A 17671-nucleotide genomic window follows, 5' to 3' on the forward strand; every position below is an offset into this window, starting at 1 on the left:
GTAATGGCTAATGATTTATATTTATATATATATATATATTTAATATTTTAATATATCTATATATGTATAATTTGAGTTTCGAGTTGCTCGGGTTGTTTGATGCCTTTGTCCAAGCCCGTCTAAATTTAATTCGGGCTTTTGAATTTTTACTCAAACCCGTACCGAATTTGAAAATATTTTATCTAAGTCTTAAAAAAATTCGAACTGAGTTCAAGTTGCTCAGATTGAACCCGCCCAAATTACACTCTTGAAATAGATAGTGTGTGTTAACTGTTGATGATAGGTGAATTTGGATTCTCTTTACTATGTTTTTTTTTGTTGCAGCAATACTAATTAGGGCTTCCACTAATTAGGTGGCAGTGGGTCTCGTCATTAATGATGTGATGTTTTGGTCTTGGAATTGTATTTTTTTTTTTTTTAACTTTTTTAATGCATTAGTGCTATTAGTGGTGATATTTTTAATGGGATGAATCATTGCTGTTTTTTGTTTTTGTTTTTGTAATAATTTGACAATGGTGATTTAAGCATTCTAATCTATTGTTGGTTGGTGTTGAATATAATTGGTTGAGTTTCAATAATGTTATGATTATATTGTTGTATTATGTGATATGTTATTGTTGAATAATTGTATTGATAGAAGAGGTAAGCCATGAAATCTATTTAATTAATGGAATGATAAATAAATAAAATATGATATATGAATGTACACATTATAATACTGGTTCAATTTCGGTGGTAATTATATTCATTATTTTTAAATGATTTGGTCTTATCGGTTTGATTAGAGATTTTTCAATTTCGGTAGTGACTACATTCATTACTTTAAAAGATTTGATCACAGAAAATAAAAACTCTAAAAATAAAAACCTAGAAGGGAAAAGGTGATTTTTCACTTTTTTCTATCATTTTTCTTTTCTTCCACAATTTTTTTAAAAAAACAAAAGAAAAAAAAAATTATGATCCAAACACAATCCGAGATAATTTGATCATTGGATATTTTTGTATAAAATCAAATGGCTATTACTTATTATGGGATGTTTCATTCAAAGAAAAATCATAACACATATTAAATGAATTATTTCTCATCTTCTAACGAGCTAACAATAAGGGTCAATATTATTTTATCTATAATTTTTTTTTTTTTTCCTAATGCCATTAAGAACAAATAATATCACACAGTATTCGGTTATAATTACCAGTGATCACTGCAATATCACACTTATAAAATACTTATTTCAATTTGCGAAAATGATAGATGTTATTGCTATATATATAATGAACTGTCATGACAGCACGGATGAGAAATGCAGGATGTTAATGTAAAATGTAAATTGTAAAATGTAAACTACCACCCACCTACCACCTTCACTACCACTCACTCCACCTACCACCTCCACTACCACCTACACCTACTACCATCTTCTTCTCTATATATAGGAATTGTAATATACAACAAATATATCAATCAATCATCAATACATAATTCATTCTCTCTCTTTCTCTATCAATTTATCTAACATGGTATCAGAGCTAGGTTAACAACTTAGTAATTCCGCTTCACCGGCGGGCGGCAGCCTCGCCTTGGCCGCCCGCCGGACCTCTACACTTACCTTCACTCCGCTGCCACAAATTCCATAACTGAACTGAACTCTTGTCTCTCTGAGGGAATAATCAACACCTTCACACCAGTGATGCCATAGATATGGATCGCAGGTCCGTCTATGTTGTAGCTTTATCTGCATTGTCGTCGCCGGCGTTGGAGGTCAATCTCCGGCCACACCTCCTGTGGTGTCCGCTCCGCCGGTTTCAGCTCCACACACAGAACATCCACTCTCTCCCAACCAATACCAAAGAAAAGCACGAGGACCAAGAGAGGAGGGAACATATGTCGGAGAAGGAGTGCAGCCACCACAAGGACAAGCGGAGGAAGAGGCTCCGGCGGTTTTTCGGTGGACTCCTCATCTTGATCTTCATCATCCTAATAATCGTCCTCCTAATATGGGCCATCCTCCAGCCCAAGAAACCCCGCTTCGTCCTCGAAGACGCCACCGTCTACGCCTTCAACGTCACGGCACCAAACTTCCTCACCTCCACCATTCTAGTCACCATCGCATCCCGTAACCCAAACGACAAGATCGGTGTCTACTACGATAAGCTCGACATCTTCGCCATCTACCAGAACCAGCAGATCACCTACTACACCGCCATACCATCCACGTATCAGGGCCACAACGAAATCAACGTTTGGTCACCCATAGTGTCAGGCGTCAACGTCCCCGTGGCTCCATACCACGGCGTTGGACTCAGCCAGGACCAGGCCGATGGAACAGTCATTCTTACCATCAAAATTCAAGGACGGGTTAGATTCAAAGTTGGCACCTTCGTCTCTGGACACTACCACCTCTCCGTCACCCACTTCGACGCCGATCGCCGGAGTATCGTATGTGTTCACTCCGGTGCTGGAGGACGATAACGATGCCGTAGACCGTGACTTTTACCTTCTGGCCAAGTCCTATTTGGACTGCCGCGAGTACCGGAGGGCTGCTCATGTGCTTCGGGACCAGACCAACAAGAAAGCAGTGTTCTTGCGCTGTTATGCCCTCTACTTGGATTGATGGCAAGGTAGGTTGCAACTTGCTTCAAATAGGGACATCAATCACAGAGAAAAGAAAGTTCAGCTATTCACGGAAAACACCCTCTTTCCAATACTGACCACACTCCACTCGGCTCCCCACTATCCAATTAAAATTTTTTTTTATCTCCACCGCCCCATCCCTCACTTTCCTTAAGACGTGGCCCCTCCCTCACATGGGTTTGTCCCCTCTCCCCTCCTATTTTCCACTTTTCTTTCACTTTTACTCGGTATTATTGATTGATGATTCATTATTTTAATAAATATATATATATATATATATATATATATATATATATATTAAAAAAAAAAAAAAAAATGTGAGATTTCAATTTGGTTGAACGGTCCTACCACTAATGGAACAGGAAGATGATGGGTGTGCAAATTCTGTGATTCGTTTTCTTTTCAAAAAGATGGGTTAGTGCCCTGCAAAAGAAATATTTTTTTTATTTATTTATTTTTTTATTATTATTATTATTCTTTTCACCAAAAAAAAAAAAAACAAAAAAAAAAAAAAAAAAAAAACATAACAAAACAAAACTACATTCATTCCAGTCCCATTCAAGTTTGCTGCACACCACACTTGTTTTATTCATATCAGGGATTCACCCCGCTCACCATTCTACACCAAAAAAAAAAAAAAAAAAAAAAAACCCAAACACACAAAAACCACAACCGAACAACCATTCCCACAGTGGGCTTTTTTCTTCTCTACTCTGCCGCCGGTCTTTTCTTCTTGCCTCCGTCCTGCACGGCCCTTGCCGGTGTTGCCTCCGTGTTTCCCACTCCACTGGGCATGACCACTATTCCTTGCTCCTCCACTGCAGCATATGGCGGCCCTCCAAATCGGAACATCACGGTGGCCTTCCGCTTCAGCTCCTTGTTTTCTGCCCTTAGCACGCTCATCTCTGCTCGCGCATCCTTATACATGCGTTGGAGCAGAGCCAGTTGGGAGTTTAACTGCTGCACCTCATTTGTCCTACTCTGTAGCCGGTGCGACAGATTTGTGACCGCCGTCATGCTTTCCACACATGCCTTCAAAGTATACTGATTCGCCTCCACATCCGTTTGCACTGCCATTTTTTGCTCCACCGACTGCATCGGAAAGTTCAGCGGAGCAAACCCAGCGGTGTTTGGTTGAGGTTCACGGGACACCGCACCAGTTCTCTCTCCTGTGGACTCGTTGAGATCGGGAAAGAGAGTGAGCAGCCCGCGGGAAGACGAAGCCATTTTTTCTGGGCAACAGAGTGTTATAGAGAGTGTTACAGAGTAACTTCTCAGCAAAACCTTCTCAGCAACACGAAGAGTTTTTCAGAGGATTTTCGCCAATTGTTTGTCTTCGCCTCTGCCTCAGCTCTGTCTTGGTTAAATAGCCGAGGCAGCCACGCGCATCGCGCGCCTCTTCTCGCCGACAAACTGGCACGCCTTTTCATGGCACGCCTTTTGATGCATTCGGGCACGCCTTTTGATGGCACGCCTTTTGAGGGTGCGGGCACACCTTTTGAGGGCACGACTTTTGAGGGCTCGATATCTACATCCATGTATATTTTTTGGGCAGCCTATATACACACTCATACAGTGTCTTCTACACCGGTCAGCTTTATCAATCCCTTTGTTTCAACCTCAAATAGGTTTCTATCTTCACACCTATTTGAGTTTGAGGGGGGGTTATACACAGTATCATGTTCAAGTCACCCCATGGCGCACTCCCTAAGTCGCCCCCTTGGTGCACCACCACAAGCTGCTACAACGGTCCGACATGACCTCATAAACTGTCTTCTACAACGGTCTGACACGACCACACAGTGTCTGCTACAACGGTCCGACATGACCCCGTAAACTGTCTGCTACAACGGTCCGACATGACCCCGTAAACTGTCTTCTACACCGGTCCGACATGACCCCGTAAACTGTCTGCTACAACGGTCCGACATGACCCCGTAAACTGTCTTCTACACCGGTCCGACATGACCCCGTAAACTGTCCTGCTACATCGGTCCGACATGACCCCATAAACTGTCTTCTACATCGGTCTGACACGACCACACAGTGTCTGCTACAACGGTCCGACATGACCCCGTAAACTGTCTTCTACACCGGTCCGACATGACCCCGTAAACTGTCTGCTACAACGGTCCGACATGACCCCGTAAACTGTCTTCTACACCGGTCCGACATGACCCCGTAAACTGTCCTGCTACATCGGTCCGACATGACCCCATAAACTGTCTTCTACATCGGTCTGACACGACCACACAGTGTCTGCTACAACGGTCCGACATGACCCCGTAAACTGTCTGCCACAACGGTCCGACATGACCCCATAAACTGTCTTCTACAACGGTCCGACATGACCCCGTAAACTGTCTTCTACAACGGTCCGACATGACCCCGTAAACTGTCTTCTACACCGGTCCGACATGACCCCGTAAACTGTCCTGCTACACCGGTCCGACATGACCTCATAAACTGTCTTCTACAACGGTCCGACATGACCCCATAAACTGTCTTCTACATCGGTCTGACACGACCACACAGTGTCTGTTACAACGGTCCGACATGACCCCGTAAACTGTCTTCTACAACGGTCCGACATGACTCCATAAACTGTCCCGACATTGATTCCGGTCAGCTGCTACATCGGTCCGACATGACCCCGTAAACTGTCTTCTACAACGGTCCGACATGACCCCGTAAACTGTCTGCTACAACGGTCCGACATGACCCCATAAACTGTCTTCTACATCGGTCTGACACGACCACACAGTGTCTGTTACAACGGTCCGACATGACCCCGTAAACTGTCTGCTACAACGGTCCGACATGACCCCGTAAACTGTCTGTTACAACGGTCCGACACGACCATACAGTGTCTCCTATCCCATTTTTAATTGTCAGTCTATTTTTCTGTTTTGTTACTCTCTCCAAACTCAAGTTGGCTAGTACCTATCCTCCTTGAGTTTGAGGGGGGCTGTTAATGTAAAATGTAAATTGTAAAATGTAAACTACCACCCACCTACCACCTTCACTACCACTCACTCCACCTACCACCTCCACTACCACCTACACCTACTACCATCTTCTTCTCTATATATAGGAATTGTAATATACAACAAATATATCAATCAATCATCAATACATAATTCATTCTCTCTCTTTCTCTATCAATTTATCTAACACAGGAAAAGAAGGGTTGATCAGAATGTAGTAATGGATTGGATTGAATTTGTTGTTTTTACGATACACAACATTGGATTGATTCAAAGGAAAGAGGGAATGGAAGCAACGTACAAAGGAAGCTGTCGGCAAGATGGCTGTTAGGTGTGCCTTGGCTTCATCTGCTTGAAAGAGTTGTGGTGAATGGTGGTGGTGATGTCGCTGTTATTATGCATAATGCATGGTCCGTACTACACGTATATGCATTAATTTTCTTGTCCCATCATTTAGATCAGTAATGATTTTTTTGGATAGTTAAAACTTTAATTTTATAAAAACTATAATCACAATAATTAAAAAGAGAACTACAGTCATATAAAAAAATTATTTTAAAATCACTCTAGAATAAATTTAAAAAAAAAAATCACTTTGAAAAACATCACTTTAGAGATTCGAATACTCCAAAAAAAAAAAAAATTCATTTTAGAAGATTTTGGACCCATTTAGATTAGTATATAGACCATGACCATTTAGGTTGGTTGTAAAAATAAAAAATATAAAGGGGAGAGGGGAGAGGCGTTAAATTACACTTACCACTTCAATTTTTTTTTTAAATGATAACTTTATAAATTTGATATAATTATATTCAGTGTGTTTTGTTTCAATTTTCTGTATTAAATTTTTTTAAAATTGATTTTTTTAGTTTTCGCATTTTTTTTTGTTTTTAGTGAATATTTTTTAAATTTTAACATTTTTTTTATTTTTTTAGATGCATTTTAGTTAGATGTATCTAAAAAGTAAAAAATTTATGAAAAAATATTTTAAAAAATTGATAAATACATAAAAATACAAAAAATGTACTGAATTCTTGTATTTTTTTATACTTTTGATGTTTAGTGAATTTTTAAAAGATTTTTTTTACTTTTTAGGTGTATTTATGTTAGGTGTGTCTAAAAAGTAAAAAAATTGCTTAAAATATTAAGTAAAAGGGAAAAAACGTTTAATCTCATGCTCTGGTTTTTTTTATCAGTCAATGAAACAATTATCTGAAATATTACTATGTAAAATTAATAATTTTCCTTGTTTTAAAAATTGATAAAAACTGATAATATTCTCAATTTTACTAAATAAGATTTATTGATTCAAAAAATCTTAAATAGGATCTAAGCTACTATAACATTTGTAAATAGAACTTTTAGGTAATTAACTTAAAAAAATAAAAAGAAAAGAGAGAGAAAGGTAGGATCATGGAAGGATTGGTGAGAAAATGAAAAAGTAAGAGAGAGAAGCGGGAAAGTAAAAAATTGTACATGTAAGATATTTTTTGAAAAAAACATCCCAACCATTGTTTTATAGTTTTAACAGGTCTGAGCCGTTCAAATGTCTTAGTAGGATAAAAATATGCTGAAAATTCAAAAACTCTTCTACTTTATTATATAGATTTTTATAATTATAAAAAATAAATAAAATACTTAGGAATTTGTTTTTATAGTTACAAAAATATTTTAATTATTTTTTACATTATTATATGTCAAATACTAGTACAAATTATAAAATATATATTTTTTATGAATGTACCATATCATATCCTATTTCTTTAAGTTTTGCCATATCAACATAACATACTTTAACGCGCACCTGCATGCGTGCTTCCTAGGCAAGGATTCTAATACCTGTATAAGTTAACAATAGATAATACATACCTATTAGAGATGCTCTAGTGCAGCAGCTGTTTGTTAATGTGTATGATCAATATATTAACTTGGTGAAGGAGATTTGTATTTCAACTTTCTTCATCAATTAATCAGGGAAGGGAATTAATTTACTGACAGATGATCTTTAGGACCTTATTATGATAGATGCAAAAGTAGTGAGTATAGTTCCATTAATATAAAACTATCTTATCTGAGGCGTGAATCGTTTCGGTACGTGGAATAGAAATGGAAACGTGGTATGTCATATGTTCTAAAATGTAATACGATGATGATAGATTTATATATATATATTACACTTAAAAATTTAAGATACTTTTAAAGTAATATTCTTTTAATTATTGGACATCCAATAATATATATATATATATATATATATATATATATGTGTGTGTGTGTGTGTGTTTGTTTGGGAAGTGTGTTGGTTTTTTGGTTATTTTAGCTTGGCTGGGGCTAAAAAACCTATTTGGGAATGACTTTTTAGTTTTTTTTTACTTTTTATAAGGGAAAGAATGTAATAATTAGAGGTTGGATGTTATATTTTGTCTTATTCGACTAAAAAACCTATTTTGTTTTTTTGTGACTATTTTAGCCAAAAAAATCCCAAACCTCAACTTCCCAAACGGAGACATATATATTTTTCGTTTTTTCGTTTTTGTTTTAGCAAAACTTAGGTTATCTTAGATTTTAATTTATTATATTTGATTTTTTTCCTCTTAAAGTAACATTTAAGGAAATATATTAGAAAAACTTTTAAGGATCATTTTGGATCATTAAATTTATCATTTTGAAACGAAAGTATATCATGTTTCAGAACGGACATACCAATATATAATTCGCTAAGATATTAACGTTTTTTGGTAACATAAATATAAAATCTATTATCAACTTTATATATAAGAGACCTGTTACAAGGCCATAATAAACAGTGTAAAATTTTATAAATAGCTTTGATCACGGATAGTTGCTTTTTTCGATAGGTGAAATTACAGGTGAAGAGAGTCGTAGGCTTCCATCCACAGGCCTTATGAGTGGAAGAAGCAAACAAAGTGATAAGAGATTTTTATGGACAGGTTTTCCTGTCTCTTTCTCTTTCTATCTCTCGGTTACATATCTTAGAAAAAACATGTTTTGATCATATCAAAGAGAACTGTATTGTTACATAGTCCGAAAAAATAATCATAAGAAGAGCTCTTTCTAGATTTATTTTGAGTGTAATCCATATTACACTAAATTGGTATATCTACATCATATATTTATTTTTTATTAATTTTTTGGATTAATTACACTAATAGTCCCTATAGTTTGGGACTGGTATCACTTTGGTCACTGACTTTTCAATTGTGACACATTTGACCCTGAATTTTGAATCTTCATTTCAAATAAGGACAATTGAAAATATCATTAGATTTTTCAAGAATAAAATCGTCAATTTGATAAAATATAAACTAATTTGACAAAAATAAATGTCAAAAAAATATTTTTAATTTTTTAAAAATTATTTTTATCCACCAATGATAAAACTAATAAAAATTACATGATTAATTTTTTAAAACTAATTTTACATGATCATCATCCAAACACATAATAAAAATTAATTTGGTAAAAAAAATAAATAAATGTCTAAAAGATTTATCAATTTTACATAATTTTATTTTTAGTGGGTAGAAATAATTTTTAAAAATTCAAAAATATTTGTTTGATATTTATTTTTGTCAAATTAATTTATATTTTATCAAATTGACGATTTTACCCTTGAAAAATCTAATGATATCTTCAATTATCCTTATTTGAAACAAGATTCAAAATTCAGGGTCAAATGTGTCACAATTGAAAAGTTAGGGACCAAAGTGACACAAACCCCAAACTATGGGGACTATTTGTGTAATTTGCCCTAATTTTTTGGACTAGTTCTCTCAATTTTGTAAATTCTAGCTTTTTCCTAAAGCCAATATGAAAAAGAAAAAAAAATGTTTTATCTATTAAGTGAGCGATACAATACAAGTTAAGATGACTTCAACATTTATGGAGTTGTTTATATTTATTTTATAATTCTTTGTCAATGTATTTGAAGAAGTTTCTATTTATACTTTGAGTCAAAAATATCTCAAATGAAATTCAAGAAAGGCTATTTTTAACTTTTCAATCTAGAAAATATTTATCAAATATAGACAAACACGGTCAGATATGCATACTATTTCATTCTCTTTTTTAATTTTCTTTTTTCTGGATCTATTATAGATAGAGACTGACATAAGCATATCAAAGAAAATAAAAGCAATCAAGTTTGAATTTTTATTTTACAGCTGACATAACCATAAATAGATGACAAGTTTGATTTTACCAACCTATAAAAGGGATGAATAAAACAGCTCAATTCACAAGTCTTTTAAGTTTCAATTTTTTATTAAAAAATTACATTTCAGGTTTCCATCTCCACAATGGCCCATTCTTTCTCGGCTACGGCTGTGGCTTTGGCTTTGGTTGTGGCTTTGGCTTTGGTTTCATGCGGCGCTGAAGGTGCCCGTCCTACTGACACCGATGCGACTGTAGATGTTACAAAATTTGGTGCTAAGCCAGATGGCGAGTCTAATAGTGCTATGGTAAGTTTGAACACAATCAAAATATGTTATTTTTGCTGCAGTTATTAGCCTTCTATTTATTCGTCTAAATTATAACTCACATTATAATGTTCATTGCATGACAGGCATTTATACAGGCATGGAATGCGGCATGCAAATCATCAACAGGGCCATCAAAGCTTATTATCCCACCAGGGCGATTTATGGTAGGGGAGACAATTTTCCAAGGGCCTTGCTCATCAAAACCTGTGACTGTTGAAATTCAGGGAACCATATTAGCAAACTCTGATATGTCTGAATTTACTGGTAAAGAATGTCTCTTATTTCAAGACGTTGATGGTTTGACAATCTTAGGTGGAGGAATTTTTGATGGGCAAGGTCAGTCTGCATGGCAGTATAGCAATTGTCGTTCATCTGATAATTGCAATAGCCCTTTACCAATTGTAAGTTCAAAGACCTTTTAGGTTAATTCTATAGTCCTATAAAAAAATGCACTAAAAAGATCCTCATTTCTATTGGGGAATGCGAAAACTTGAGATACTAAAAATGATTTTATTATCATCTCACCTCATATATTTTGGTGCAGTCTATTAAATTTCAAAAGGTAACGAATGGCGTTGTACAAGATATCAATTTGGTGAATAGTAAAGGTTTCCACATGACAATCACTAGCTGCAACAATTTTGTAGTTGAACGTCTCAATATTACTGCACCTGGAAACAGCCCAAATACTGATGGCATCCATATTAGTCGTTCTAATCAAGTTCGTGTATCCAACTCTGTCATTGGAACCGGTGATGACTGCATTTCTATCGGTGAAGGCTCAACCAATGTAAATATCTCTGGTATTACTTGTGGTCCAGGACATGGCATCAGGTAAAATCCTAAACAAAATAATCTTTCATGAATTCATAGTCCTTTTCTAGTAAATACCAATTATATTTTTCTAAATAAGTGCTTGAATTATCGTCTTTTTCCAGCATTGGTAGCCTTGGAAAAAGGCCAGAGGAAAATAGTGTTAGCGGAATTTTTGTGTCTAACTCTTCCTTAACAAATACAACGAACGGTGTGAGGATCAAAACCTTCCACAATTCACCTAAAATCGAAGCTTCCAACATCACTTTTGAAGATATAACTATGAATGAAGTTCAAAATCCCATAATTATTGATCAACATTACCGGTCTAAGAAGCACTCAACTGGCGGGGTAATAAATATATCTTAGCTCTATACGTCATGACAAAGAAAAATAAGAAAATACATATAGTAATATATGTATGTGTTTTAGCCAATTTTCATTAGACAATGTTACTAACTATGTTATTAATTAACTTATGTGATTTAGGTATCCCTTGTGAAGATTAGTGATGTTCACTACAAGAATATAAGGGGTAGCTCAATTTCAAATGTTGCAATCACTCTTAGTTGCAGTAGTTCAGTCCCTTGTGAAGGCATCGAATTAGCCGACATTGATATCACCCTTAGCTCCAACTGTTTAAAGAAGTTGTTGCCTCTTTCATCTTCATGCAGCTTTGCTAAGCCAGTCTTCAAGGGTAAACAAAACCCTCCGGCTTGTGAATAAGCCTTTTCGTTTATTGATAATGTCATTGGCACGTAATTATGACAATTATTGTTATCATAGTTTTTTGTTTTTTGTTTTGGTAAATGTTCTGTAAGTTTGATATTTTCCTTTAATGGAATATGTACTATTCTTTTATTTATGTCTTTGAAAGGAGCTACAATGTACCAATCGACAATAACTATTTCTTATAACACAATTTTTTCAAGATTTTTCATCATCCAGACAATTTCTAGAATGGGAAGAATTGTAATTAGTATGTGGCATTTTAATTTGTTTATAAAAAATTGAATTATGGAATTATTTATCTAATAATCAATATTATGCATCAATTTTTGTCTTGTTGAAGAGAAATGTGGATGTGTAAAAACTATATATAAAATTCACCTCCACTTTGATTCTTTAATTTTGAAAGTATTTTTTTTTTCCTTTTCAAACTCTAATGCTATGTAAGAGTGAAATCATATTCTCACAAAATTAAAAATATACAAATTAAATTATAGAAATGAAAACTACACAGATTAAATGATAGTTCACCTAAACTACAACCTATAGGTATTATGGAGGTATTTAAAATGATTTAAATAAGTTTACGTATTTTATTTTTTATGAAAAGATATGTAAAAAAATAAAAAGATAATATAATCTAAATAGTACACTTATATAGATTATTTCAAACACTCTCTTAATAGTGTAATTTACTTAATTTTTTAATTGTTTTTTTTTTTTTTTTACTTTATATAGATTTAATGAATAAATTGGGTCCAATTTCATCAAATTTAAATTTAAAGTCAATATGGGTCAATGTTATATCAATCTAAAATGTTTCCTAATTGACCAGACAGTTTTGGATGTAGCGGCGAGTCCTCTGAAGCATGCTCCATCATATTCATCGTTCTAGGTTACGATTTGTTTTTGTTTTTACCTTTGCGACAAAGAATGTCAATTGTTAAATGCTCTTCTTGTCCTCGACTGCTCTCTACGATTCTTCTATGAACTGATCGTCACTGACGAAGACGAAACCGATAAATTTGAGATTCTTAGTAGTAGTAAAAAACAGAGTTACGACGATCTTTCCAAAGCAACGTTATATACTATGGAGTTGAAACAACAAACACAACGAATATCCTTTAAAATCAAGCACAAATCAGAGAAAAAATCAAATCAATCATCGAAAGCTAGAGCTCACAACAATGTCAATGAATGTTACAGAGAGAGAGGGTAGAGAGAGCGTGATTGTTGTGTTGGTTGGAACTAGGGTTTCCACGGAGAAGAGTGGAGTGGCGGCGCTCAGGTGCGCTCTGCGTGACGTTGTACGGACGAACGATGAAGTTTTGGTTCTGATTATGATGGATTCGGAGGGGGATGCATCGACGCCGTTGAATGCCGCAGGTGGTTGTTGTTGTATGGGAGATGAATGGTCTGATCAATCTATATGTGAGGAAAGCGATTCGTATATCAATTTTGTACATGAAGAGATCAATCAGAGAAAGGAATTTTACAGGCAGATCTTTAGACCTTATTATGATAGATGCAAAAGCATTGGAGTAAGTCCTTTTCCCATTAATATAACTTACCCACAATTAGCCCAACTTTGTAGGGGTTCAGCTCAACTAGCTTGTTTATCGTGCTTGAAAAATCAGCCAACGAGTCAAGTTTTATGAATGATCCTAAAAATCTAGTTCAAACTTGTTAATTTACTTAAAGAATTGAGTTGAACCGAGCTGACGAACAACTCAATTGATCTGCAGCCCTAACTTAATCCAAACTCTGTTATGGGGTCATAAATAGAATATACTCATAAAAATATGTAAATAGATTAGATCACAGACAGTTGCTTTTTTTGACAGGTTAAGTTTCAGGTGAAGATAGCCACCGGCTTCGAACCACAGGCCTTGGTAGTGGAAGAGGCAAACAACATCGATGCCACTTGGATTGTCATGGACAGGTCCTCTCTCTTGGCACGGGATCATTTGTTTCCCAAAGTCTTATTTCTCTGTTCCAATGCTTTCTCAGCTGCAAGACTACCCAATAAAATTTTTGTATTTTGAGAGTCTCAACACATCCTGTGACTTAGAATGCATTGAGAATAGAGGAATAAGAATTTTGTAGACACAGGATTGTTAGCCCCTCTTTCTCCATTCTTACCATAGAAAAAAAATTTGGCCCGTAATTCTTTATTTTCAATTTTTTTGTCCCCTACCCCAATGCACTTCTAACCATTGAATTATGGCTTTAGATTCATGTGCTTGAGTTTCCCACTTAATCCAATAGATGAGAGTGTATTGATAGAGGGACAGCGATTTGGGAATTGGATGACTTAAATCCAGTATATAGCATTAGATGACTGAATTCATATGAAGATAGTTTCCTTTATTTACAGGTTCTTTTCTAGGGACCAAACTTTCCCATTGAATGGAACCCATTGCAATGTGGCTTTGGTGAGTGGTGATGACGACATTATTACACACAAGAATTTGCCTCTCCATGGAGCTGAAACTTCAGTAGTTCAAGAGCTAAACCCCAATCCAAAAGCTTCAAAGCCAGACAAGGGATTAGTCTTACAAGAGAAGTCAAACACAAATTATCCCTTGCCTGTTTCTCAAATCGAATATAGACACTATTTTCCTTCTCTTGCTAGTATGATCACAGAAGTTGAATCGTCATCAAACAAAAGCATTAGTCCAAGAAAGGTGGAGTTGCCCGGGAAAGGCTCTGTTTCGGATGATGCTAATATCTCCTCCAGTGGATTTTCTAAAGTCAATCTCGTGGTGAGAATGCCATTGCAACTAAGCTGGGCTGAGGTTGAAGAAATAACAGGTGGGTTCACAAGAATGACTTGCGTGGATGAGAATGACAGTTGCAAGTCATATTGTGGGTATTTAAGTGATCATCACTGCAGAGTTCTGGTTAAAAGATTCACCAGACAATTTGACTACAATGTCGAAGCTGAAAAGAAAGCAGCCTTGACTCTGCATCACAAAAATATACAGGGGTTGATTGGTTACCACAAGAGCGAAAGTGCTACAGTAGTTGTCTATCCTTTTACCAGAAGATGGATACTGGACAGATTTATCCATGGTAAGTTGTTTTCATCTTTTTCACCTAGATCATATCGTATCCTAATAAATAAAGCCTTCCAACATGAGAGAAAGGTGCAATGTGTATTGATTTGTGTCTTTGCTGGAGCAGGATCAAAGGGAAAGCAGGTCAAATTGACATTTCAAGAAAAAATAAAGATAGCAATAGGAATTGGTCAAGGTATTCGATACATGCACGAAGGATGTCCTCGGGGCCCTATTGTTCATGGTGACTTGCGGCCATGCAATATTTTCCTGAATTTTGACTTAGAGCCACTGGTAAATATCCCAAAATCAGAGAAATCTTGTGAGATAAATGTTTTGGTTCTAAATTCATAGCCTCTGATTTCTTTTCTTTCTTCTCAACCACCTTTCCTTTTTTTTCTTTTTTTTTTCCTTCCCTGGTTGTATAGATCTTTGGATTTGGGAAATCTACATGGCTGCAGCTAAAACAAGCCTTACCAATTTCTAGTAACAGGTTTGCATTTACATGATTTACCAAGTCACTCAAATGTCAATTTTATCAAGTTTTCAGCGGCCATTTAATCGGCAGTGTTTGAAATTTTATTTAACTCAAAGAGGACATTTTTTTGTATGTTAAAAAGGTTATGGCACAAGGATCCTTCAGATCCTGAATCCTTGGCTCTGGTAAAATCCGACATCTTTCACTTTGGAATTCTGCTCTTAAGGTTGTTTTGTAGAAGATCTGCCCCGAAGGATGACAAAAAATTTTTTGATTGGGTTAGTGGGCAGTTTTTTTTTTCTTCTTCAAGTTCCCTTTTACAAGCACACATACACATATTACTATTACTTCTACACCTAAAAACACTATATTTTGTTTTTGTAGGTCCGACCATTGTTGGTAAAAGGAGCATACCATGAGTTGCTGGACGAAGGCATGGAGTACCTGGACATGTATGGAATATATATGGTGATGTGTGTTGCTGCTCAGTGCATAAAGACTAATCCGGTTTCAAGACCTAGTATAAGCGAGGTGATACTGCTGAATTAATTACCATGTCCGGCCTTTTCAACTTTGGAGACATAAAGGTCATGATTTTACTAAATTAAAATCTTATTTTCCAGGTAATTTCACTTCTTCAGGGAGAAACTTCATGTGCTGTGGAATTATCCCCATTGTCTGATTTTAGCCCAAATATGGACTTGAGCAGGTGCCTCAGTTAGTCGATTTCTGTGCAATTTATGCTCTCAGGGATGCCATTTTCAGCTTGGCCTAGGTACCAAAATAAGATGTGCAAAAATTAATGTCAACCGGAGTTGGCAAGTGGTTTGTAAAATTTATGAAAAATGTATAGAAGAATAGAAGCTATTTGGGTTCTGTAATTCTTTGACTGGCTAGCCAGAACAAACATTTTTAAACAAAAGTGTAACCATTTAATAGCTTTGCTTAATATTCTCTAAAAACTATGCCCTCTTCATCATGTCATCTTGCTGCTTTTTTGCTATCACTCATTGTCATGGCTTGAACACAAACAGTGCTGCACATCTAAAGATAAAGTCTAGATTGACTTCTATTAGTATTACAATTTCAAATTAGCTTTTGTGTGTCTCATGTGTACGAAAAAAAATTATTTGTGCATTCACTAGATGCTTGCCTCCATTACGGTCATTGTTCAATTTGAAGTTACAAATTCTGCTTAAAAATGAGATGGATACAAAGGCTTGGCAAATGTAAAGCACTCCTTCAAATTAGAACCATCCGGAACATAGTACCTTTAGGTTGTGTTTGTTTGGGGACAAGGCCATGGGATTGGACCATATATCTTTTGGTCTCAGATCCCGTGTTTGGTTACAAAATTGGACTTTTGGATTGACAAGTTTCCTTTAGCAGAAGTTAAAAACATATCTCCTTCTATTTTCTTGTAATCAATTTTTTTTAGTTTATTAAAATTATTTATATCACATAAGCTATACCAAACATTCTAATAGAGATTTCTTCCCAAAAAAAAAAAAAAAGAGTTATAAGCAATTTCATAAGACTGAAATACCCTCGAACACCATTGTGGCGTATTTCAAATGTGAGATATCCTAAGAAATTGGTGAGATTATGACTATTAATCATGGGAGTCCAACTAAACGAAGATGGCCTTAGGAACCACTTCCGTATTGGGTAGAAACTAGTGAGTTGGATTGGATCCACCCACTTAATTTATAATGGAAACCTCCTGGTAGTAAACATTGTAGCATGCACAGGGCATGAATTGACTTGAGGTTGCGTTGCTCGCTTAAAATCCAATGAAAGCTAGTGCTTCATATGAATCATATCATATCTAGTCAATTTTTGTTTTTTCCTATCAAGGTTGATTTTTCCTATAATTTTTTTAGAATAATATGTTGTATGACTAAGATTTAATATTCAGATATAACAAATCATTTTAAAATTTTCAACATTAAATCTCAACAATACAATTCAATAAATTAGAGTTTGCACTTGTTTTGGTGGAGGAATAGTAAGACTTTGGTTCCGTGACGACTCCATTGGGGACCAACTCTTTCTACATAAGATAATTTGCAATTGCCATTCCATCCTCTCCACACCATGTGCATCACACATATGCTTTAGTGCTTCCTTTAGAGAGGGAGGGGTATATTCTTGCTGTTGTAGCTGCTGTTGACTAGTTGAGATTTATTGGAAGAAGATGACAAATGGGTTTATGTTCCTTTTTTAGGTGGAATCTTACTTAAACCTTTATTAGTCAACTGCAAGTGTCATTTCACACCCACTTTTCGTCCTTTATTGCATTTTCTTTTTGTTAATAGTAAACACACCATCTAGACCAGTGCAATGTAGGAATGGCAACAAAATATATAGGTCCCCTGCTTTTAATTTTACTAAAGTATTTGCACTTGGGTCATTTTATAATCCACAATAGCCCAGTGTATTGAGGTTTCTATTTGTACTTGAGTACC

The 17671-nt window shown here is 35.6% G+C and overlaps 2 protein-coding genes and 1 pseudogene across 3 annotated transcripts; all 3 read left to right on the forward strand.

Moving 5' to 3' along the window:
- The first annotated feature begins 1317 nt into the window (after nt 1–1317).
- On the forward strand, nt 1318–2851 carry LOC145807792 (NDR1/HIN1-like protein 1 pseudogene; annotated as a pseudogene). The gene has a single exon (XR_014351177.1). The product of XR_014351177.1 is annotated as an NDR1/HIN1-like protein 1 pseudogene (transcript).
- Nucleotides 2852–9941: 7090 nt separating this feature from the next.
- On the forward strand, nt 9942–11663 carry LOC114258660 (exopolygalacturonase-like). The gene is made up of 5 exons (XM_082905288.1): nt 9942–10103; nt 10208–10525; nt 10669–10958; nt 11063–11288; nt 11427–11663. Exons 1-5 carry the CDS (start codon nt 9942–9944, stop codon nt 11661–11663), a joined length of 1233 nt encoding a protein of 410 aa, XP_082761414.1.
- Nucleotides 11664–12761: 1098 nt separating this feature from the next.
- Nucleotides 12762–16163, forward strand: LOC114271917 (salt tolerance receptor-like cytoplasmic kinase 1). Its single transcript, XM_028213582.2, has 8 exons — nt 12762–13207; nt 13511–13608; nt 14044–14741; nt 14853–15019; nt 15154–15218; nt 15346–15481; nt 15588–15734; nt 15827–16163. The coding sequence occupies exons 1-8, from the start codon at nt 12854–12856 to the stop codon at nt 15923–15925; spliced, it is 1764 nt and encodes a 587-aa protein (XP_028069383.2). The 5' UTR covers nt 12762–12853; the 3' UTR covers nt 15926–16163.
- Nucleotides 16164–17671: the final 1508 nt, after the last annotated feature.

Source organism: Camellia sinensis, chromosome 14 (assembly GCF_055761805.1).
Source record: "Camellia sinensis isolate YWXY chromosome 14, ASM5576180v1, whole genome shotgun sequence".
Taxonomy (NCBI): Eukaryota; Viridiplantae; Streptophyta; class Magnoliopsida; order Ericales; family Theaceae; genus Camellia; species Camellia sinensis.

Excerpts from the sequence above, each read along its gene's own strand:
- LOC114258660 (XM_082905288.1), top strand. The coding sequence starts at position 9,942 with ATGGCCCATTCTTTCTCGGCTACGGCTGTGGCTTTGGCTTTGGTTGTG. Across the intron at positions 10,959-11,062 it reads GGTCCAGGACATGGCATCAG|CATTGGTAGCCTTGGAAAAA; the intron begins GTAAAATCCTAA and ends GTCTTTTTCCAG. Across the intron at positions 11,289-11,426 it reads AGAAGCACTCAACTGGCGGG|GTATCCCTTGTGAAGATTAG; the intron begins GTAATAAATATA and ends TATGTGATTTAG.
- LOC114271917 (XM_028213582.2), top strand. The coding sequence starts at position 12,854 with ATGTCAATGAATGTTACAGAGAGAGAGGGTAGAGAGAGCGTGATTGTT. Across the intron at positions 15,482-15,587 it reads ACAAAAAATTTTTTGATTGG|GTCCGACCATTGTTGGTAAA; the intron begins GTTAGTGGGCAG and ends TTGTTTTTGTAG. Across the intron at positions 15,735-15,826 it reads CAAGACCTAGTATAAGCGAG|GTAATTTCACTTCTTCAGGG; the intron begins GTGATACTGCTG and ends CTTATTTTCCAG.